Source organism: Dreissena polymorpha, chromosome 5 (genome assembly GCF_020536995.1).
Source record: "Dreissena polymorpha isolate Duluth1 chromosome 5, UMN_Dpol_1.0, whole genome shotgun sequence".
NCBI lineage: Eukaryota > Metazoa > Mollusca > Bivalvia > Myida > Dreissenidae > Dreissena > Dreissena polymorpha.
Genome location: NC_068359.1, coordinates 10,003,967 through 10,028,902, shown reverse-complemented (window position 1 = coordinate 10,028,902; position 24,936 = coordinate 10,003,967). Strand labels below are relative to the sequence as shown.

General features: G+C 34.2%; 1 protein-coding gene and 1 long non-coding RNA gene across 3 annotated transcripts in view; both read right to left on the bottom strand.

Annotated features, from left to right (window-relative positions):
* Positions 1-23,124, bottom strand: part of LOC127880985 (cAMP-dependent protein kinase type II regulatory subunit-like) — a 130,269-nt gene extending 107,145 nt beyond the window's left edge. The window contains exons 1-2 of one of the 2 annotated variants that reach the window (XM_052428542.1): positions 22,588-23,124; positions 12,767-12,814 (exon numbers count right to left, since the gene is read on the bottom strand). In XM_052428542.1, coding sequence (XP_052284502.1) covers positions 12,767-12,814; positions 22,588-22,801 — 262 coding nt within the window. In that variant the 5' untranslated portion in view covers positions 22,802-23,124. The remainder of the gene's footprint in view (positions 1-12,766; positions 12,815-22,587) is intronic. The other variant, XM_052428543.1, reaches the window with a different exon arrangement.
* On the bottom strand, positions 16,976-18,588 carry LOC127880990 (uncharacterized). Its single transcript, XR_008049847.1, has 3 exons — positions 18,022-18,588; positions 17,579-17,764; positions 16,976-17,285 (listed from the first exon to the last, which is right to left on the bottom strand). It is a non-coding gene; the product is annotated as an uncharacterized LOC127880990 (long non-coding RNA).
* Positions 23,125-24,936: the final 1,812 nt, after the last annotated feature.

Below are 24,936 nucleotides of genomic sequence, written 5' to 3'. Positions count from 1 at the left end.
TAGTAATAGAGTAGTAGTAGTAGTAGGTGGTGGTGGTGGTAGCAGAAGAAATAGTAGTAGTAGTAGTAGTAGTAGTAGTAGTAGTAGTAGTAGTAGTAGTAGTAGTAGTAGTAGAAGTAGTAGTAGTAGTAGTAGTAGTAGTAGTAGTAGTAGTAGTAGTAGTAGTTTAAAATTTAAATATATTACAAGGGAGGCAAATCTGTAACAATAAATTTAAACTTATTGCATTTGTTTCCCCTGTAGTGTATTACCTCCCCTGTCCTGCTTATATTTGTATTAATCAACAAAATTAAACATTAACTTAATATTTAATATACAAAATATACAAAAAATCTCATATTCTGATAATATTTTTACTGATCCACTGTATTTTACTAAAAGGATGATGTTTCATTGGACTGATAATTATAGATTTAGGATTACAGACCAGTTGCTTCAGTAATATTGTTCAGAGTGTGCCCTGTTGGCCGCGTATGCATTCTTGAATTATCATTCAAAAAACCACTTTACTATTTCGAGTCACCGTGACCTTGACCTTTGACCTAGTGACCTCAAAATCAATAGGGGTCATCTGCGAGTCATGATCAATGTACCTATGAAGTTTCATGATCCTAGGCCCAAGCGTTCTTGAGTTATCGTATGACAACCACCTGGTGGACGGACAGACCGACCGACAGACCGACCGACATGAGCAAAGCAATATACCCCCTCTTCTTCGAAGGGAGGCATAATTAACCACACTCACGCAACTACCAAAGGCTTTTCAATCCTGCATGTTGATTTTTCAAATCCAAGAACTTACAACTTAAATAAGACCACACATTTTGAAGTCAATTTCAAAGTATTTTCTTCACTCAAATATTTATAATTGCAACCTCTTTCAATAATTCCAACAAAGAAACGTTTGTATTTACTACATTAAATTTCGTACAGTGGAATCCCTCTAAACTGGACATTCCAAGGACGATTCTTGTTTAAGGGGATTTCCCATTAAGAGGGGAAATACAATACACAGAAGGTTAAGTACAAATTATTGTGTAAAAAAACAGACTTTCTTAATATTGTTTAGTTTATAATAATTATCAAGAAATTACATTACAAAACAGTAAATCGTGATATTTTATCTGACATTTCAAAGTTATATAATTACCATTCTACATGCGTATCATACATTTTTAATCTTATTTATATCATTGCTGAAAAAAAAACACTTTAAGAATCCCTATGTAAACAGCCCTAAAACAGCAATTTAAATATTAGAAATGCCTCATAAAATATCATTTGCCTAATTAAGGTTTAATTACACGTTTTTTTTAACACCAATATGACCAGAGCTCCAGATAAGGGCCGTACAGCCGTTAATACGCCTTTTTCATGAAGATTTACGCATTTATTTTTATAAACTGGACGTACAATTACGACATTAATATCCATTTTACGCATTTACGAAAAAAATCTGGCATTACCGATACGCCTGCGTCAGCGCGGCTTGATTTGTTGGTCTCTAACCTAACGGCGCTTTTCGTTAATTTAAATTACCAAAAAGTTGTAGACTGGGTTCATATATTATTGTCTATTCTGTCGCGTGATTTCCTGTAACTTGTTAATTCGTCAAAAACGATACGTCTGCTCGCAATTGAATGCTGGCTTAACTGAAAGCGGCTCAAAACAACACTTTGTTTTCATATAATGACTTCATACGGTGTCTTCTAACCATCCTGACATTAAATCTGTTAACCAAGAAAAAGACATTGTCGCCTCAATATTAAACGATTTGATTGCATCGGTGGCGTAAAACGTTAGAAAACACAATGGGAAACGGATGAGACAGTGAAATAAGTGTTCATTTACTTAGCTTACTAGTTGGCTTGTGTTTTCTTGTCAAAAAAAATGAAGAAATAGTATTAGTCATGAGTTTTAATGTGTAGTTGTATTAGCATCATAATTCAGAATGGAAAACCTAATACAGTAACTGTTTAAGAAGCTACATATATTTCTTATAATTGCTGCAAATGTTTCTGTAAAGTCAGTTATACACCCTTCAATATCCAAGAACACGGGTAGTACAGTACTACCTGTATTTTTGGATATGGTAGTACAGGTACTAATTGATTTTAAGCGTTACTCCTTTTCTTTCTGTCAGTGGCAGTACCATTACTTATTTCACAAATCCTTATCTGGAGATCTGAATATGACACATAACTTGAGTAGTGTATGTTTGTAAAAAGAAAAAAAAAATCAGAATTAGAGGTTTATGATCATACATCATGATCATTGTCTCTTTAAATTTACGTGCAATTTTTACACTTTGTAAAAATGTGAGCATCTTTGTTAATTGTGTGCGTATTTAATCCAGAATTGCAGCAATTGACAGGAGTGTGTGCATATTTCTAAGTTTATGAGGTGCTTTCCAAGCCAGAGGCTGCATGCATTATGTGTGGACCTGGAGTGTACCCCAGTACTCCTATCAAATGAATAGACTCACAAAAGTTGGGACAAATTTTGGTTTCAATCTGCAAATGTCCAAGCTATTTCATTATTACTGAAAGATGTTTCAATGTTTCTGTGCTTTTGTTTTGTCGGGCGAAGCCGGTGTACCGGAAACCCCAACTGTCCAATATTGTAGCCACCAACCAAACTCACATGCTGCCGGGAACCAGAATTGAACCTAGGTCACATAGGTGGGAAGCGAGTGTACCAACAACTGCACTGGCCGGACAGCCAAAGATTTCGAGGAGATAATTTACATATATTTATATAGGGAAGTGGATAGAAACAGACAAAATGCCCAGTTTAGAGAAATAATGTTAAAGAAAAATCTAGTTTTGAGTGTTTCCTGAGTTTATAACTTCTTCCTTTAACCCTTTGCATGCTGGGAAATTTGTCTTCTGCTAAAATGTCGTCTGCAGAATTTCTAAAATTAGCATTTTCTTCGATTTTTTTCAAAGAATACTATCAGAATAGCAAACAGTTTGGATCCTGATGAGACGCCACGTTCTGTGGCGTCTCATCTGGATCCAAACTGTTTGCAAAGGCCTTTAAAATTCAGCTCCAGCGCTTTAAGGGTTAATGTAAAACCTCAGGCAATAGTTTATTTTAAAGCAATAGTTAACAGTCAAAGATATCATGATCATAACTTAAAATTAATTGGTTTACATGAATACATTTTCCTCTTTTTTTGAAATTGTAATACATGTTACATAACAATGTTGGTTTCACTGATTCCTTGAAAACAAAAAAAGGACACTTGACATCTCAAACACCTAAACATAATAAATGTCTATCTTTGCCAACCATAGAATATGTTGCTGCTAATTTTCTAAGCCAGTCTCAAACATCCAGCCTATTTACACAGAAATAAATCAACACTGTAACTTTCTTCAGACAGTTGTTACCAAAAACCTTTTCACTTTCTAAAAAACGAAAACATGTTCACTTCCAAAATGTGAAAACATCTTCACTTCCAAAATACAAAAACAATTTCAGGTAACTTTCAAAAATACAAAAACCTTACAGTTTCCAAAAATACAAAAACATGGTTCACTTCCCAAAATACAAAAACATGTCCACTTAAAAAAATAAGAAAATTAATTCACTTTCCAAAATACGAAAACATGTTCACTTCCAAAATTACGTTGACAATGAACAAAGTGCCAAATACATGTGACTCAAACCATTCCCGAAGCAATGAATGTAAAAGCCAATCCCCATCCATTTATCGAGCAATCTCTCAGACTGTCAAATATATTCTTGGGAAAAACATCCCCCAAAAATGGAGCACAATAATGTGTCATGCAAACGAAGAATCTAAATCATTCCTTAATTTGTTCACAACAGTATAATGTATCTGGAGGCTTTCCATTTTGCACCGCACAGATTGTGGACAGATCAATTCTCTGTACCTAAGATCAATTCCTTGTACCTAAATTCAACAACACAAAATGACACAAGCTTTGCCAAGAAAACATGGCTTAAATATAAATTGCAATAAAGTGTTCAACAGATTATGTCCATGAGCGGGAGATGCTGATACTGGTCCAAGAGAATCAGTATTTATGTTGGCATTTCCCAATGAATAAAAGCTAGAAGACAAAACATTATGCTCGTTTTAAACAGAAAAAAATGTAATCTATATAAAATAGACACTTCTATCGACATGTAAGTTGCATGGAACACAATATGACACATTAAAAATAGCTGGATTTTCAAACTGCCACCATTTAAAACAAAAGGGCCAAGATGGCCCTAGTTCGCTCACCTGAGAGAAGTCGGTTCATTCAATCTTTACCAAATGTCAAACTTTACCTTTATATTGTCCAGACAAACATCCTGGTCAAGCTTCATCATCATTTCATCTGCGAGTCATGATCAATTTACCTATGAAGTTTCATGATCCTAGGCGTAAGCATTCTTGAGTTATCATCCGGAAACCATTTTTCTAAGTTGAGTCACCGTGACCTTGACAGCCATTGTGTGAATACGTTTTTTGGCACTGTGACCTTTGACCTAGTGACCTGATATTCAATAGGGGTCATCTGCGAGTCATGATCAATATACCTACGAAGTTTCATGAACCTAGGCATAAGCGTTCTTGAGTTATCATCCATAAACAATTTTACTATTTCAGGTCACTGTGACCTTGACCTTTGACCTAGTGACCTGAAAATCAATAGGGGTCATCTGCGAGTCATGATCATTGTACCTATGAAGTTTCATGATCCTAGGCATAAGTGTTCTTGAGTTATCATCAAGAAACCATTTTACTATTTCAGGTCACCGTGACCTTGACCTTTGACCTAGTGACCTCAAAATCAATAGGGGTCATCTGCGAGTCATGATCAATGTACCTATGAAGTTTCATGATCTTAGGCATAAGCGTTCTTGAGCTATCATCCGGAAACCATTTTACTATTTCGGGTCATCATGACCTTGACCTTTGACCTTGCGACCTGAAAATCAATAGGGGTCATCTACAAGTTATGATCAATGTACCTATGAAGTTTTATGATCCTAGGCCTAACTGTTCTTGATTTATCATCCGGAAATCATTTTACTATTTCGGGTCATCGTGACCTTGACCTTTTACCTGAAAATCAATAGGGGTTATCTGCGAGTCATGATCAATGTATCTATGAAGTTTCATGATCCTAGGCATAAGCGTTCTTGAGTTATCATCCGGAAACCATTTTACTGCTTTGGGTCACCGGGACCTTGACCTTTGACCTAGTGACCTGAAAATCAATAGGGGTCATCTGCGAGTCATGATCAATGTATCTATGAAGTTTCATGATCCAAGGCATAAGTGTTCTTGAGTAATCATCCAGAAACCATTTAACTATTTCGTGAAAATTGGGCCAAAAATGTGACTTCTACTGTGTCACTGGTGGCCATGTTTTTTAACCGATCCCAACCATTTTCAAACTCGTCCGAGATATAAATAAAACCAATGTTTTGACCAACTTTCATGATGATTGGGCGAAAATTGTGACTTCTAGAGTGTCTACAAGGTTTCTCTATAGCCAAATAGGGAAAACTGCCACTATATACATATAGAAAAAAATGCCCCGCCCACTGGCGGCCATGTTTTTTCACCGATCTCGACCATTTTCAAACTCGTCCGAGACATCAATTGAACCAATGTTTTGACCAATTTTCATGATGATTGGGCAAAAATTGTGACTTCTAGAGTGTTAACAAGGTTTCTCTATAGCCAAATAAGGAAAACTGCCCCACCCACTGGCGGCCATGTTTTTCAACGGATCGGAACCACTTTTGAACTCAACCAAGATATCATTAAGACAAACATTTTGACAAAGTAACATGAAGATTGGGCATGAAATTTGACTTCTACAGTGTTTACAAGGTTCTTCTTTTTTTTTACCTAGTGACCTAGTTTTTGACCCGGCACAACCCAGTTTCGAACTCGACCGAGATTTTATTGGGAAAAAGCTTCTGACCAAGTTTCATGAAGTTGGGACAAGAAATGTGGCCTCTAGAGTGTTTAAGAGCAAATGTTAACGGACGGACGGACATACGACAGACAAAGATCTGTCACAAAAGCTCACCTGAGCAATCAGGTGAGCTAAAAAGTATTGCATTATGAACCTTATAAGCTTAATTGATAAATGCTGTTGCTTTGATGACAAATATCACAAACTTTTCAAATACGACTTAAGAAAGTTAAGTTACTCCCAGTACTCAAATAACAACATCACATTAAATTTACAATTTTTCATAAGTTTGAAAAATATGACGCATTCCACATAACTGTACAAAAAATCACACGAAACCCTGACAAAAAATCTAGCTAAAAATTCTAAGAAAAAATTGCTCAAATTGACACTAGAACCAGTTTTAACAACAACTCAAGATGTCAGAATGCTTACACATGGGAAAACTTTAAAATGACAGTTTTGCCAGGGATATAAATATTATAACAACCCTCAAGAATTAAATATATTACACATAAACAAGCTAAAATGTTGTTGTTTTTTTGTTGTGTTTTTGCTGTTGTTTGATTTTTCGCGATTCTGAACACTATTTCAGTTTTATCAGTTCATCAACTCCTAGCTATCCTGAGATAGCTGGTTGACTGTCACCATGTGCACACACTCAGGTGTATATCCTGACTTGAATTTAACGATTTGTCGATTTCCCTTCTATCATGGTTTTGACTCACAATAAAAGACAAATGGCATTAACCTTAGTTTTTATTCATTTCTTTCCCTAAAATTAGTGTTATTTGATATCTTGAAAGCAATAAAGTGTCATCAACATAAGGTGTTTATTGACAGTACATTCCATTTTCCCCTGACATTTTACTGACCCATCACTGATGCTAAAAGTCTTGGAGCATTGAGGATGGAACTTACAGGTAATACTTAATTGTAACTGGGCCAAAATGTGTTTCTATGTTTCGTATGAACAGAAGAGTATAGTCCGCATTTTCATACACTGAACAGTGTTACATCTAATAAAAAGACGCGTAGAGATGTTGCTAATGCTCCTGGGAATTATGCTTAAATCAGCCAATGGAATGAATGGAGTGTATTATTAGTAACACTGTAAGTTAAACTGATGGTGTATGGGATATCCCATACACCATCAGTTACTATCTGTGTAATGATTATATCTTACTACACTCAATTTGACAGGACAAAACAAGAGATGTGTTTGTCAGAAACATAATGCCCCCTAATGCGCCACTTTGATTGTTGTTGTTTTTTTACCTTTGACCTTGAAGGATGACCTTGACCTTTCACCACTCAGAATGTGCAGCTCCATGAGATACACATGCATGCCAAATATCAAGTTGCTATCATCAATATTGCAAAAGTTATGACCAAGGTTAAATTTTGGGACAGTATACAATGACAGACACATACACTATGACAGACAGACAGACAGACAGACAGACAGACAGACAGGCCAAAAACAATTTACCCCCGATCATTCGATCCGGGGGCATAAAAACCCAGATGATTTCTTATGGATAAGTATTAATACTCAAATAATAAAGAAGACCTGCCGGTATTATTCATTAAATTTACATATTTTTATAATCAGGTCTTGCTTTTACAATGATCATTTCCAAGTATTGGATATTGGAAGTTATGTGTATAGGGGGGGGGGGGGGGGGGACTGAAACTATCAGGGCTGCACTTTCAGAAGTGCTGATACTACTATTGGGAGTCAACAACGCAACTTAATGCAGACACTGATAGGATGTAAATCTGCCATAATTGTCTTTGGAACTATATGCCCGAGACATGGGGATTGGTCATATGATCCTGCCTACATCCATTCTGCCCTTGCAACTGATTCATGAACTGGGCAGTAATAGTGTCAGTAACTAGCATCAATATGTGGGCTTAGTTCCGGGAATCCAGCCAACTCATGCAAGAGTGATGGTTAAGGTTCATGGGGGGGATAAAATTCATTAAAACTTCGCTTTGGTTTTTCTTCATTGAATGTGGTACAATATGGTCAAACTATATATCATTTTAAAGCTAAAGACGGATAGAATAACATAAACACATTTTTGACAGTCAATATTTGTGTGCTTTATTCATATTTTGGTTTAAAACCAATAAATTTTTACACTAATTTACAAAATCTCAATCTAAAGTTAAGAAGGATATGCACTACCTTAAGTTGAATAAATACAAAGCTATATACATATACATGGTCAAGTTAGCAACATTTCACAGAAAATTATTGTCATAAAACAACAAATGAGTTTTTATTCAACTGCTTTTTTTGGATAAATATCCTAAACAAAGTTCTAAAAATAACTTAAACGTAACTACTTTTTAAAAATCCAAGTATGGTGGATAATAAGAGTCACAATTCTATTTTAAAGGCGTAACAATTTGGTTATTTACCTCTCAACCAAATTGCAAATTTTAAACCATCTCAAATCGAAATAGATTGCAGACGACATATAAAATTGTAAAGGAATATAAAGAAATTGGCAAAACGATTGATTTTATATTTCGATTCCTTCTACCCATTTTGAAAGCGTGGCCATCGCTATGATTCGTAGAAAAACGTGCAAAACAAATCGGTCGAAACCACGTGCAGTGGTGAGAAAACCGGGTATGTGTATACACAAACCTTAGAAAACACATACTTAGTTTGACAGTTGGGTGGCAACTAGTAAAACAACTATTAACATTAATCAGCCAGAGATCTCACTAAATAATAGAAATGACCACGTAGAGATATCATCATTTACCTTATTACAAACATTTTCCAGCTGAAAATTGTCCCCCACACGTTTTTTTTAGTTTATTTGTATTGTTTTTCTGGAGCTGAAGTGCATCTCACAGAATATCCACCCAACTTCCGTCGCTTTCACTTTCGTTATTAAAAACTCCATTTAAAAAGAATTATTTCTACTTTAAGATTGTTAAAGCGATGTATTATTATATATCATCGATGGAATAGTATACCGTGATGAATTGAACAGAGTTACGTATCGATCTTTCTATCAGTCTGTAAGCGTACTATTTTATGCGCAATAATATATGTCGTGTGATTCGACAACGATTGTAAACATTGGTGAAATGCTTCTTACATAGTTATTCTTTTAAGTGTTTATGAGGTCTGATCGTGCAGTTTGCAAACATCAACGGAAAGATTACAATCCAATGCATTTGTCATCGTCAACCGTTTGGAATGGCAATTAGGCGATGAGTGGGTTTTTAGCATGTTTCTTTCTATTTTATTAATTTAAAAATGGCTGCCCCCATGGTGATGAAATGACATGTGTTCGAGTTTTGATATTTCTAGATATGTAAACTTTTTTTACTATTTAAGCGTAACTTGCCCTCGTCAATGTCGATATTATTCACTAGTTATATAATTTTCCGCCGAAATACGTGGAATAAACATGATTCAGATTTTTGAAAATAATGTATATTTTAGTGTTAAAATCGCTTTGTATTTTGATTGATTTTGTGGATGTTATGATACGTTGATGTACAAAATTGGTAGCAGTTTGAAGGAAAAACATCCTTTAAAGCATATATGTATACATTTTCCATGTGGCACTCTTCCTTTAGTCAAATTTGAGTTCAATGCTAGGGGTCCCACATTTTTCAAAATGAAGCCTCTACATGAACCTTAACTGACTCCATAAAATGCTGTTGACAGCAGCAATACATCAAACTAAACAAACAAACAAAATGACAAATGGATTGGAAGTGAGAGCTTGAGCAGAATTTCATAGTTAATGGCTAGGGTTACACAGGCTTTTTCCGCTCCATTTTGGGAAAACGCCACACTGGAATTTTGGGAATTTCGCGTCGTGAAAACCCCCATTTTGGGAAAAAAATTAATCGCAAAATTGGCTCAATTGGGAAAAATTATCGCATGTAAATTATTTAAAACAGTGTTTCTTATATTTCAAAGAAGCCGTTAACTGGTAAATAACGACTATTTTGATAACTTATTATTAAAATTTTACAAAATATTATGAACATGTGTGATTAGTGCAGGTTTTTTAATCTGAATTTGGGGAAAAGGCTTGGCCTTTTTGAGGTGAAAAAAATCGCGGGAAGCCCCGGATTTTGAGGAAAAAAAGGAAAGTCTTAAATAATCATTTACATATTTTACAGTTCTTAAAACAAATTCAAGGCAACAGATAATTTAATTATGCAATACTTACTATTTTCTACACCAGATCAGGTCAACTTATATATTTAAAGGGTAAAAAAAAAAAAAAAAAAAAAAAAATTTTTTTTTTTTTTTTTTTTGAATTGGGATTTTTTTTTTCAATTGGGAAAAAAAAAACAGATTTGCATTGGGAATGGGGCCGAATTTCGGACCCGTGGCATAGGGCGGAAAAAGCCTGTTACATAACTGCAAGGTGTGATTTGTCTTTTTCATATTATTTGCGCAGTTTTCAGCACATAGTGGCATCAATTTTGGACAAGCATTTACTACAGTCAAATTTAACCAGATTTTTGTTTTTCACAGATTATAAAGACAGCCTGTGCGTAAACTTTAGTGACTGCAAAAAAAATGTTGTTAACCTTAAGACTACAATGGTAGGATAGTATTTCATCCAGCTCAAATCACCACTCATTGTGTGTCAGCATAGATAATTTATCAAGTGTATCACTGGACATGGGTACTTGACAACAGCTTTATACTAAGGACATTTAAAATACACAAAGATACCAATGCCTTGAAGCAGGGTTTGCATATGTACAGAGGTTTGGGAGTAATGTACTCTCAATTTTTACTTTAATATTGCAATCGTGAGACCTTAAAAAAACACTTGAGACTTCCAATATCCATCAACTTGTTATTAAGTGAGAAATTCCAAAATGTTCACTTTATAGCAGCCAAACTATCAGTATATTACGAGACTAGGTCCCACTAGTTCACAGATTGTTTTCACATTTATGCATCATTTTATGCGCAGTACAAAATTAATTAGTTCTATTATACGTTGTGAGAAAATCTGTAAGATGACGATCATCAGATGGACCAAGATAGCTTAACTGCTAAAAGTATGGCCCTAAGATCCAGGTATCCGGGTAATTGTATGTTCTAATACTTAAATATTGGAAAAAGTCTGTATTAATAATAAGACCAAGAGCAAATAAGTGGTATTAAAAACAACAACAAAACATAAATTAAAACAAAATTGCTCTCATCAAGATTCAAACTAGTAGTAAACTAACCCTAACCCTATAGAAGCAAAAACAAACTCACTACCGCTCCACCATTCAGGCTTTTGAAGTTAAATTTGTAACAAGCTATTGAAGACACTTGATGATTAAAAGCATTACACTTGATTTTGTTAGTGGTTTTGATAAATGATATTTCATAAACAAACCAGTATTTTTCACATTTTCTTTGTAAGCATTGTTTTGTGTATTTCAATGAAATGCATATATTCTTTTCTGAATCTACAACATTTTTTGGGGGGAAATTGTCATATTTGCAAAACAAAGACAAAAATAAATAAATACAAGAAATGTGTTTGTCAGAAACACTATGTCCCCTTCTGTGCCGCTTTGACATTTTTTATTTATTTTTTGACCTTTGACCTTGAAGGATGATCTTGACCTTCCACCACTCAAAATGTGTAGCTCCATGCCAAATATGAAGTTGCTATCTTCAATATTGCAAAAGTTATGGCAAATGTTAAAGTTTGACCAAACAGACCAACGTACAGACAGGGCAAAAACAATATGTCCCCCACTATAGTGGTAGGGGACATAAAAAGTTAAAAAAGTATGTCTAGCCATACTTTACATGTACTCCACAGAAAGGACACCTTGACTAAAGAAGAAATACATGTACTAGCCATACTGTAAGATTATACTGTCAAAACATCCAATTGCCTGGAGCAAAACTTTAAGGTCAAAAGTTCAAACTTTTTGATTTCACAATTAATGAAAGCCCCTAAGAGTATGGCGTAATGCAACTGATTAAGTGATAAATTCGAGAAAATAACTAGGATCTGAACCGTATATGTTTCTATTTCCAGATTTCAGTCAAATCAGTCATTACTTTTTCAACAGAATAACCACCCTTATTATATTAATAGTCTCAGTAACGACTTGAAGACTCATTATTCAGAATAATAATCCTTTCTTTTCATTATTTTTAGTAACACTGATTGACCGAAATTGACGCAATATTTAAGAATAAAAAACACACAACCAACAAATATTTGGTAATGGCCTCAACCGGGAATGATCAGTTGCCTTTAGGCCAACAACAATCACAAACATCTATCATAAATTTTACAGTTAAACAGATAACTTTTATCAGAGCTCAGCTCCAGATTTTTTAATGCATCCATGAAACACAAATGAATTCTTAAAAAGATTAATCAATACAAAATTTAACTAGTAATGGCACGGCCGCTGCCAACGCGTATCCCCACGCCGCAACTTTTCACCCAGGGGTCAGATCAAAATTCCAAATAGTGCACTGTCGCACATATGCTCATAGCTACCATGTGTTTAAGTTTCAAGGTTCTAGTGCTAATAGTGTTAATGACTTACTACTTTCAACATTTTAATGACCTCCAAATTCCAATCTTTCCACAACTGAGGTTTAATATTCTTATTCTTAAATTATTTTGCAAGAACATAGAAAACAATTGCAAAACTTTCTAAACAAGACCGAAACATCACAAAGTATTTCAAAACTTATAAACTTGAATGATTCAACAATAAATGCGAAGTGTACAAAAAAATAATACAAATAAAACACAGGAAAACAAACAGAATCTTGATACCTGCAGAATCTGCTTCAAAAACAGTCTTCGGTTCAATAATTCTCTTCGCTACAATAACAGTTGTAGAGAGGCTAAATATCACTATACAGCTAGCAAGGGAACAAAGCAAAGCAAGATAACCAAAATACGATAATAAAGGTTTTGGAAAACAGTTTAAAATTGTAATAATTCAGATAATAACAAGATGGCTGTTTGGTTAACAAAATAGAAAATGAAAAGTTTATTCCATATTCATCGTTAATAGTACATGTATAATTAGAAGGTACTTAACTTCCAAAATCATAAGGCCATCCTTAAAAAATTGTTTGTTTGGCATAACCCGACCCAGGTAAATTTGGTTGGGTAGGTAGGTAGGGATTTTTTTTTTTTTTTAGTATTTTTTTTCTGACATTGAACTCCGACATATACCAAACTGAAAGGTAATTATCAATAAAGCTCCAAGTCTTCTGCCTCTGGTAAAGATTTTTCTGCACCGTCCGTATCACCGCACGTGTATTCGTAAGTCTATTTTTTCTATAAAGAACTTCGAAAATATAATATAATCGACGAAAAATACTTTATCTGAAAACGACAGTCCGAAAAAATTGTACGCATTTTGCACATGAAATAAAATGTGCATATCGTTTGACTACAGAAAATGAAAACAAGTAACCTAGAAAATACGTAATTAATACAGGTATACTATTTGGTTGACATATTACTTTACAATAGAATAGTTTGTGAGTAAAAAAACAACAAAGTAATTATTACATTTTAATTTCAATCAAGAACAGAAAGGTGCAACATCTACGACATGTAACTAATTATTTAATTATCATCCTTTAATTCAGATCGATAGTCGGTAGAAATTTGTAAAGTGATCAGCTTAAAAATAATTTATCGAGTGTTACGCTTCTTTTCATTTGCTTATTTTTTATACGACTTTTGCCATCGGCCGTTATATTGTAGGCAGACGACAATATCAACTGTGTATTCCATTATCTGCGCATAAATGACCCAATATTACCCGATAGCTCAATGTTGATTGGCCAGCTACCATATGCGCTTCAAATTGTTCATGGAAACAAACAGAAAAATAGTTTTAAAAAACACTCCGGATTAAAATGGCGGATGTTTTCAATGAAATCTAACGAGATTTAAGCATATTCGCAAATTATATTTTTCTTGAGCCAAATTGGCTATACTTTCGCAAATGGCGAACGACAGCGCAAGCCCTGTAATAGTGAGCATTTATTCCAATAATAACACGTTCGCAATGCTCGCGCTGTCGTTCGCCATTTGAGTCATTTGCGAAAATATTGAGAATTTGGCACAAGAGTAATCTAAATTGTGAAAATCTAGTAAAATTTCGTTGAAAAATCCGCCATTTTAAGGCGGACTGGTTTTCTATATTTGTCTCTTTGTTTCAATGAAAGTGTTCGCAATTCGAACAGTTAACCAAACCCGGTCTGTACCCAATTAGACATTGCTTGACCTTATTGTTAATGAAGTGCAAATGGTAGCTGGCCAATCAGCATTGAGCTCGCTTACACATGACATGACGTTGTCGAATGAAACGTGAGGACGGGTGGAGCTATCGGATAATATTGGGTCATTCATGCGCAGATGTTGTATAATTTGAATACACATTTAATATCGCCGTCTGCCTCCATAACAGCAACCAGTCAGAAAATCGTATAAAGAGATAAGAAAATGAAACAAAAACGTGACAATACCCGTCAATAAATATTTCTAAGCTGACCACTTTTTATCTTTCTACCGAATATTTACCGATCTGAATTAAAGAGTGATAATTAAATAATTAGTTATATGGCGATAATATTACACATCTCTGCCGATTGCCGAATTGAATTGAACGGTGATAATTAATTAATTTGTTTTTTTACTCCTAAACCTTTCTGAACGACAGCAGCTTATTTTCATTAAAGGGATACAAGAAAAACAGGAGCGGTTTAATTGTATTTTAAGTCTAATTAATCGCATATGCATATGTTAAATAAATAGGCGACTCAAATAAATACCAGTACGCGTTTTGTTCATTGCTATTCTAGACATCCTTGAAAGAGCATTCAATTAAATGACGCAAATAACCGAAAAGGATAAAAAGCGGAAAGGAAAAATTTAGGGGAAAGAATTTTCGGCGAGCAAAAAAAATTTTTTTGGGGAAAGTAGCACAAAAATTTTTCAGTCTGGCCGATTTTAGTGGGTCGGTCGGGTTATGCCAAACAAAAGAATTTTTAAGGATGGCCTTATACTGATTATCACTCAAGCATTTTTAAAATTCAGACTTTGGGGATTATGTATCAAATATTGTCAATTTGAGTCCAGTGCATAGTTGTCAGATGTTGATTATAGCAACTTTTCATCGAGGGTTGAGTCAACTGGCATAAACCTCGTTCAGTCAGAGGCAGGTTATCCTACAGAACCTGAGGGAGTCATGATTTAGACAGCTGATACTCTCAAGCACAGCTTCAGCTAAAAGAGTTTAAGGATTAATAAACTCGTTGCTTAGTGTTAATAGACACAGCAGGAAATCACTAACCACTTTGATGTTAACATGCAACTTATTACCAGTAGTTTTATAAAGAGTTTTATCAAGTTTTCAGCATGATAAATAAATTTCCCAAATTGGATAAAAGCGTCCCTAATTTTCCAAATTTGACCTGTACTGGTACCATTCCCAAAGTTGAAAGGAAAAACGCTGCTACCTTAATTTCCTTATTGAAATCGCAATGAAAATTGTAAAATGAAATTGTGAAATGGTTGTTTTTTTATTGTTTTGAGCCCAAAGAGTCTGTTTTTTTACATTTTACAACAGCCGGTATTGTTAACGTCTTAGGCATATTTGATCTATAAAATGTCCTTGTCAAAATTGTGAAATTGCGGTCCAAGCCCACTTTAAAATCTAAAGGAAAAGAAAGCCTTGGACTAGACTTGAGCTAACACCATAAAAAATAGATGAATTTGTATACATGTCCTTATATGTCCCTATTTGTTGGGTAACATTAAAGTAAAATTTTATACAACTACTCTGCAGATACGCTATGTCAAAATCTGTTAATGCCCAACTCATGTATGTCCAATATATTGCAAATCTTTATTCACACTTAACACTTAATTTTTCTTGCAATTTTTTTACTGTCATAACTTAATCCAGTTTTGTTAGAAATTTTGTGGTGCAATTGTACTTTAAAATCACACTTGTGTAGTCCGATCAACAATAAGACTCGCCCAACATCACCAGTTAACATCCCTTCTCAAAAAAGTGTGTGAAATGTACGTTTTACGTACGTTTTGCGTGCGTTAAACGTGGCGGTATTGGCACTGCGTTTTTTGTGCGCTTTTTCTCACCGAGTGAGTTTTAAACAAAAACAAACAAACAAGAAAATGTGCGCTTTTTGTGGATAAATGTGCGCTTTATGTGCGTTAAACGTGTGCTTTTTATAAGTGTGTTCAATGTGCGCTTTTATGTGCGTTAAATGTGCGTTAAACGTGCGCTTTTTATATAAGTGCGTTTTTGACTACCATTTATGTGTGTAAAATGTGTGCTTTTTGTGAGTTAAATGTGCGCTTTTTTTATTTAAAAAGCGCACATTTAACTCACAAAAAGCGCAGTTATAACCCACATAAAAGCGAACATGTGTGTTAAAGTGCGCTTTTATGTGCGTTAAATGTGCGTTAAACTTGCGTTAAACGTGCGCTTTTTATAAGTGCGTTTTTGACTGCCATTTATGTGTGTAAAATGTGCGCTTTTAAGTGCGTTAAATGTGCGCTTTTTGTGAGTTAAATGTGCGCTTTTTTATTTAAAAAGCGCACATTTAACTCACGAAAAGCGCAGTTATAACCCACATAAAAGCGCACGTGTGTTAAATGTGCGCTTTTATGTGCGTTAAATGTGCGCTTTTTAAATAAAAAAGCGCACATTTAACTCACAAAAAGCGCACATTTAACGCACGTTAAGCGCAGTTATAACCCACACAAAACGCACAATTTACGCAGATGAATGGCAGCAAAAAACGCACTCACAAAAAGCACACATGTGCCTTAAAGGTGCATCTTTTGCCTTAACAGTTGATTGAATTATATGCTGTTAAAAGTTTTTTTTAATTCAGATATGCAATAAAAACCAATAATTATATAAACATATATATTTGTGTATTTTAATAATTACAAGATAATTCAATTTTATACTTTAATGTACACCAACATTTTTTAACATACATGAGTAATTAAATATCAATGGCAATTTGATGAAATAAATATAAACATAATTTGATTATAAATAAACAAAAAATAATAGCATACTATAATAACATGTACAGTATATGCACACGAACAGCTATATACATAAGAAAGATGCATATCAATCAAGGCCTTTCAGCATTTCTTTGAGGCAGCAGAGTGCAGCTCTCATCTTTCTCTCCAAGTCTGCCACTAGCCGGTCAAACTTCTTTGCAACAATTATACTGTCATGGCCTTTGCGCGATGCGTCTCGTGCATGATCTCATTTGATCAGGTCCTGAAAGATATTTTATAATGTAAGTGTTGAATATTGCTGTTATGGTAATCTTGTAACTATAAAAATTATACATTTAAATCAAAACTAGTTTGTTTGCTTGTTGTTTTTGGTTGTTTATTTTGCAATTTTAATCCCCTGATCACATGTGACTTAATGCTTTTCATAAATAAATACGTTTGATAGAAAATACTGTTCGAAAATGTACCAAGATACGTGGTCTCATTTTGCTGTGTGGACTGGTCGGAAGTGTGACACCTTTAAAATGCAATAACCAGTACCCTGTATAGTTTTACCTCTAAACAAATCCAGCTTTTCTTGGTCAAGGAGAGGGCGCGGTTTTTCCACTCCTGTTCTCCTCATGTCGGCCAGCTTGTGCAGGGTAAAACCTGGTATTCAAGTCCATACATCAGGTAGTCTCTTTTTTGCTCCCTTTTTTGGCAGGCGATGCGATGATGCACATTCTTTCCATGGGGTTTAACCTATAAATTTAAAAGTTCTCATTTAATATGGGGGAAAAATCTGTTCATTAATGACCAAAAATAGGTATAAACAACTTTAAGATGACAATAACCATAAAATACAGCCATAATAATTCAAATGGTGTTGTTTTTCTTTAAAATTGCATTACATTTACTCATCCATTTACGTTTCCCAGTGACAATACATAAATATGATAATGATCATTATTAATTTAATAAACTAAATAAAAAAGGTATGCAGAATTGAAAATACGAACCTGTTACAACAGACTGTTCTTCAGTATTCCAAAAATACAGGCAGTTGTTGAACTAGACCATATCACTTTATATGTCTTTAACCACCCACTTTTAATCTCCTTTATTGTTGATTTACACATTGTAGTAAATACACATTTTTTTCATCACACAATACTTCATGCTGAAAGTATTTCAAGACATTTTACACTAAAATAATAAGTCTTAATTCTAGCTTAAAGTCAGTTGCTGATGCTGCTTGTTTTCAAAAAATAACTTCCAATCTGTGGTTCTCAAATAGATGGAGCCTGAACAAATCAAAAGTATATCAACACCCCTTAGTTAGGCTTAGATGGAGGACTGATAGGGACTGGCTATTCTCTTATCTGATACCATGCTGTGTCTAAGCCAAAAATTGCATAATTTGAGAAATACTGATAAGGCTGTCATTTCAACACCAAAATATTTATTGAATAATACACAGCACCCTTAACACATTATATTTATTTGTAAATATTTAAATATAACATGCTGAATGGTTTTAGCAGATAATATTAATAGTATAAATATTATTTTAATTGCCTTTTAAAATGTATGTTTATGGTCAATGTGGTAGACATTAATTGTATTAGGGTATAAATATCAGTATAAGAAAGTTCAAATACTTATTTATGTTGAGGAAATATAATTGATACTATCAAGCCCACATAATACTTTTGACACTTCCAATATTTTTAATTAGTTACACACAGTCTGATTTAGGTGGAAATTTTTAGAAATGTTTGAGATTAAAACGTAAGCAATAGGGTATGCATTGAAATTGTATGATAAAGTATGTAAACATTAAACAGGTTAATATGGACAACCAGTAATTATTCAAACTGCCCCTTATATTATTACAGGTTACTGAGATATATGTCTATGTTTAATCATTTGATGTAAATAAATTGTTAGAGCCTGCAACAATTTTGTTTCTTGTTCAATTTCTGTACAACATTTGCTAAACGGTTGTTAAAGACGCACTTTTTAAGAAGTGTGTTAAACATGTGTCTTTTTAGATACATCCTTTTAAAACAGATCATATGATAAAAACGCACTTATGAAATAAAAGACTAACTTATGCTTAAAAAAGACGCACATCAAAATAGAAAAACGCACTTTTGTGAGAAAAAACCCACATCTGTAAACCTTAAAACACACTTCTTAGATAAAAGACGCACTTCCTAAATAAAAGACGCACTTCTTAGATAAAAAACACACATTTTGCTCACATCTACACTCAAAAGCGCACTTACAGATGAAGAAAACACACAAAAAACGCACTTTTTCACTAAAATAACGCACAAAATGTTCTCTCATCCATCCATTTAAAATTGACATTAAGCTGCCTGTCCATCATCGTCGGATACCCACGTTCGACCCATTCCGTTACTCTCCATTTATCGTCCGTGGAACATTACGAACTCTTTTCACGGTTTTAGGGTGTGTCAAATCCAGTAATTTCATTGGATCCCTCATGGTTTCATGAGGATATTTTTTACCAATGATACAACTCGTACTATAGAGACTTCGGGTTTGTTGTCAAAATTGCGTCGTCCGTAGAAATGGAATTTCGTCGTGCATGTGTATACTTTAAAATTGAGAATTTAAACGACTATCAGAGTAAAAGTATCTCTAGTCTCTTACATGGGCGCGATGTCTTTTTAAGCACTCGGACAGGTGGATGGAAAAGCTTGATGTATCAATTCGCAATTACCCAGGCGAAGCATTGACACCTCCAAAGTGAAATTCTTTTTGTAAACTGCGATTTCGTTGGTCTACTGAAAGGTTACAGTTAAGGTCAAAACAGCGTGTATTGCTTATATTGTCCCACGCCTAATGCTGGAGAGTAACGGAATGAATTAGTCGTGGGTATCCGACGATGCTTGTCCATAAATTTCTTCCTGATACATGCAGTAATATTACACAATCATGTGAAGGTGTATACAATAACTTAAAGTAACTGTCACTCACCAATACTACCTACTACCTACATGTATCTGAACAATCATAGTTCCGAAGACATGACATATCTAATTTGTTTTTGTTTTTTTCAGAGCAATGTAAATTTCAAATGATGTACAATTTTTTTTATTAAACTTTGGTACATGGCTTTTAACCAAAATTATTTTTTATCACGGTAATAATACCCCCACTTTTTCCTCCCTGATTAGCAACTTACATGAAGTATAATTTGCAAGCTTTTGATTGGGACACAGGACATGCATAAATTACATGAGCAGTTTTCATGTGTAGCTTGAAATTGTAAATGTTTAATGTTAAGTAAAATTTGGGTAACCATTTGAAATAAAAGCAATTTTAAAACGATCAACACTAATTTGGTATGTTGCTTGAAAAATATTTATTTTTAGAAACTAAAATGAATCAATACATTCGAACAAAAAAATTCATAGCCACATTTTCAGATATATTCATTATTTAGTGGGCAGTTAAAATATAGGGTTGGTCCCGCTACCTGACCCAAATTTGATGGAAAAAACACACTGTTTTGTGATCAGGCCTAACCACTAGGCAGTATGTCATACGCCTCGTTCTCATACTTTCGTGTCTTCTCATTGGATTCGTGCCCAATTTAATACGTCATTTTCGCTGTCACCAAATACTGAACATGTCCGGATTCTATTCAATTAGATCGAGCGTTTACAACGGCCGACTATTTTGCCAAGTAAATGCGATTTTATCGAGTATTATTGCATTATAAATCACCAGCACTTAAAATAAAAAAGTTTAGAAACCCTGTCACTCTGTGTGTAAGTGGCAGAAGTATTTCTAAGGAAGGCCACGCTCTATTTAATATGGAGCACTGAGAGGTACCCGACAGGGTATTGTAACTCACATGTTTAATATGCAGAACGCGCAAAACAATTATATTTCAATTGACACGTTTGCATTGTTTATAGAATCTTTAATTTGTTGACAGTTACCAATACAAAGTTACCATGGTTATTTTTCCAATTAAGGTTGGAAATATTGATTCTGTGATGGTTGACATTTTCATACATTTCCGAATAAACAAAATATCGAAAATTTTGACAGAGACCTCTACTTAGATGGCAGATCGATAAAATAAAATTGCTTATTTGTGGCCTAGTTTAATGCAAACAATTAAAGTCCAGAAGCCCTCACTATGAGAGATCGTTTGAAAGGCAAAATTTTAATTTACCCACATTACATTGGTTTGGGTTCTGATATTATATTTTCAAAAAATGGGAAACTGGTTTGATGGAGCATCTTGAATGCATGTCCCAGCTTGGATATGGCTACGCCGATGTGCATGTTCAGCACCTAGCTGGTGAATAGGCAGAACATCTAGGGAAACGTCCTGCCAACAAGCCACTGAACTGGCTGTATGGCTTCACAAAACCCAAAGCAGGGGGAAAAGCAATTACATAAGAGGCGTTTGCGGAGGAGCTACTGGTCTGCATATGGAAAGGAAAACCTCAACAAATGCTATATAAAACGAAATATGTGATAAAAGGCAAAGCATGCAGAAAGCGGATCAACCTATCTCTTATCTCACGGAAAATCCGCTAGCATAGAAAGAGACGCTTTGTCCAGTGATTCGAAGATGGAATTCGAATTGAAGAAAAAGACCCCCATAGTGTATTCAGGAAGATGTCTCCACAAAGCTAACGCGACTCGCCGTATGTAAAACTCCTTGCGTGGGGCGAGTGCAGTCACTGGGTACACTTAAAATTCTGCACAAAACTCGGGTTGAGAGAAGAAAGACATTTCCCTATGCCCTCATCGTGATGTTTGCGGCAAATTTTTCAGGACATTTTTCACCTGTGTTTCCTTCAATATTAAACTTTCCTTTATATACTAGTATGCTATTTGTACTTGTAAAAGAATAATCAATTTATTACAAAATTAATTAGTTTTAATTTAAATGTATTTACATCCCTGCTCTTATTTGGAATGTTATATTTGAAAATAAATCGCTACCATCATTAAATACACATTCAATTGTGTCTTAGAAAAAGGACATTTCAATATGTTGCTTTAAAAATAACTTTCCCCACTGGGAGCCCCATTTAGAACAAGGTCAAGCAAGGAGCACGAATCCAATGAGAAAAATCTTCTGGATGATGCAGTTCGTTGACCTTCACCTTCACGAGTTAAAAATTTAGAAAATATGTAAACAAAGACAATTTTCAAAGTGTTTAATACTGAAATAGTGTTTTATTGATGATATAAAAGTTATACAATGCAAAAATTACTTGTCATTGTGTGCGCATGCGCGAAATACATAGTTAAGGGGCATGAATGTACAAGAACATAGCATACATGTAGTATGTATAACACGTCATTTTATTCAATATCTGCAATATATTTTTTTCTTTAACAGCAGTGGTTATTCTTTTTTATGGATAATCAGTTTGTTATAAGCATCCAATAAACTGTCATCCTTAATCCTATTTCCTGTTATTGGCCTTCTACAGCTTTTTTATTTTAGGCATGGGGCCTTTCGTGGAAATGCAAATGCCTGCATGACACTCATGGGGACAATAAATAACAAACATAATTACCTATTGGCAGGTCATCGCTGTCATCAGTTTGCATTGGTTCGGTATCTGAAAACCTAACCCCTCTTGAGCCTTGTAAGGCTTGTTCATTTTTTTCTTTCAGTTTATTGAAATATTCGGCTGCAAACTTCACCAAGTCTGGTGGGCGTTTTTTAAGCACTGCAACCGTAAAATCCTGCAGTAAGTCTGTCAAGCCATCCGGAATTTCAAAACTCATTATTTATCCTGAGAAGTATGCACAAAACAATATAATGTCACCAGGTTATCAAACACGATATCATATTCACATTCACATATACATGTCATAGACACGACATTATCGAGATGTCAAGATTCTGTTTGACGTCACAGCATCGTTTTATAAACACGCAGTAAAATTTAACATAATGACATACTTTAAGACAATTACCCGCTTTAACCTTGATTAATATTTAGTATGCATTTAACTTTATTAACAGCGAGGATGTATTCTTTAATTTTGGTTTGTTTTCCATCGAACTATTTAACACAGATTTGTGTCGTCTGAACTGGATCTATTTTCTTATTGTCTAAAGAAACGTTATATGATTCTTTGCGGTTACACTATACTACACGAGCTAATAACGCTCAGCTTAATTAAGGTATGACGTAGCAACAACGAATACATACAACTAAAAGCGTAGCTTAAACTACAACTGAATCTGAAGCATAAAACAATAATGGCAACGTCCGTTTAATTCAACTCATTATAACGACAATTGTAAAATTTAAAATCCACGAATTCACTATTTATCCTGCCCGTACGTCTTTACCATGAAATCATTTAATACCCTGTACACGAACCAGTCAAAGATCTATACATGTTCATAGGTCTTAGCAAGATTTTACAACACAGATCATAATGGACATTTGCTTCATTTAGAGGATGTGCTCATTCATCACTGTACATATGTTCCTGTGCATACATGTTTTCTTAGTTAAAATAAACTGATATTTTACCTCAAAAAGATTTTAAGCTTAAACAACATTGGGCCATAATCAAACTAGAAATAATGTTCTTGTATACAACATGTAATTCATGTGTATGCATATTTGCAAAAATATTAATAAATATTGATGTTTCATTTTCAGCACCACAATTACGCATCACAGAAACGAGCTGAGACACGCCGGCGTTTTTTTAGAGTTGCCCCGGTATACACCATATATATTTCATCACAAATATCGGTTTCTTTTCCTCAAAACGCAAACAAGTGAAAAATCCCTGGCTATATTACACAACATGTGAATATAGTGGATTAAAATTTAATTTGTATTACATATTATTTCAAATAATACCTTTTTTTTACATGTGTTTTGCTTTTTTTTAACATAAGATTTATTTGATTCTCGTTTCGATTTCATTTAATCATGCCTATGAAAGTTACAATTCTTTTACTATGGTTTGTATCGAACAATTCGGTATTTTAATAGTAATTTAATTTAAAAGTATTCTATTAAATTTTTGATTAATTTTAATTGTGATGCTATTTACAATAAAATGTAATGTGAATAATTCTGAGAAAAGTGTATGGGTTGGATCTCTTTATACCCGGTATATCAGTTCCATGGTGGTAACCCCAGTTTTATTCATGTGTTTGTTGTTTGTCTTGTTTTGTGCCTAACATTTTGCAAACATGTTCCATTCCATAAATAAATGGCTGTATGTATAATAATATTGAGTCGGAGGCAATGTGCTAAAACAGTCTCCAATCCGTTTCCTGCTAAGGAACAGTAAATGTCTTTAAAAGATCTTGAGATCGATCCCGGTTACAATGCGGACACCATATACATTACAACATTATATGCTCTGTTTATTTGAAACAATTTGTGCAGAAGTGTGCACCGATTTTCAATAATTTTGAAGAAAATTCATAGTTACAAACAGATGATTCCTCCAGATCTGGAATGATTTTACTATTGGATGCAGATTCTATTACAACCTAAAACGGAGATAACCACTGTGAAGTGTTTGAAGTTCAACTGCTTCAACTTTAACTTCATGCTGCCGGAAAAAAGCAAAACAGCCTATTGAAGGAAGACGATTCAGTACGAAATGATAAACATATCAATGCACATACAATTGAGGCCTGGCTATTGAATATTACTTTTTAAAGGGGCCTTTTCACGTTTTGGTAAATTGACAAAATTAAAAAAAAAACATCGCAGATTCGCAAATTTTCGTAGTTATTAAGATATTTGTGAGGAAACAGTAATACTGAACATTTACCATTTACCAATGGATATTTTATCCATTATATGCATCTTTGGACGATTTAACAACCTGAAAATTATCAAGCGTTGCAACACGAAACGATTGAATAATTTGGAGAG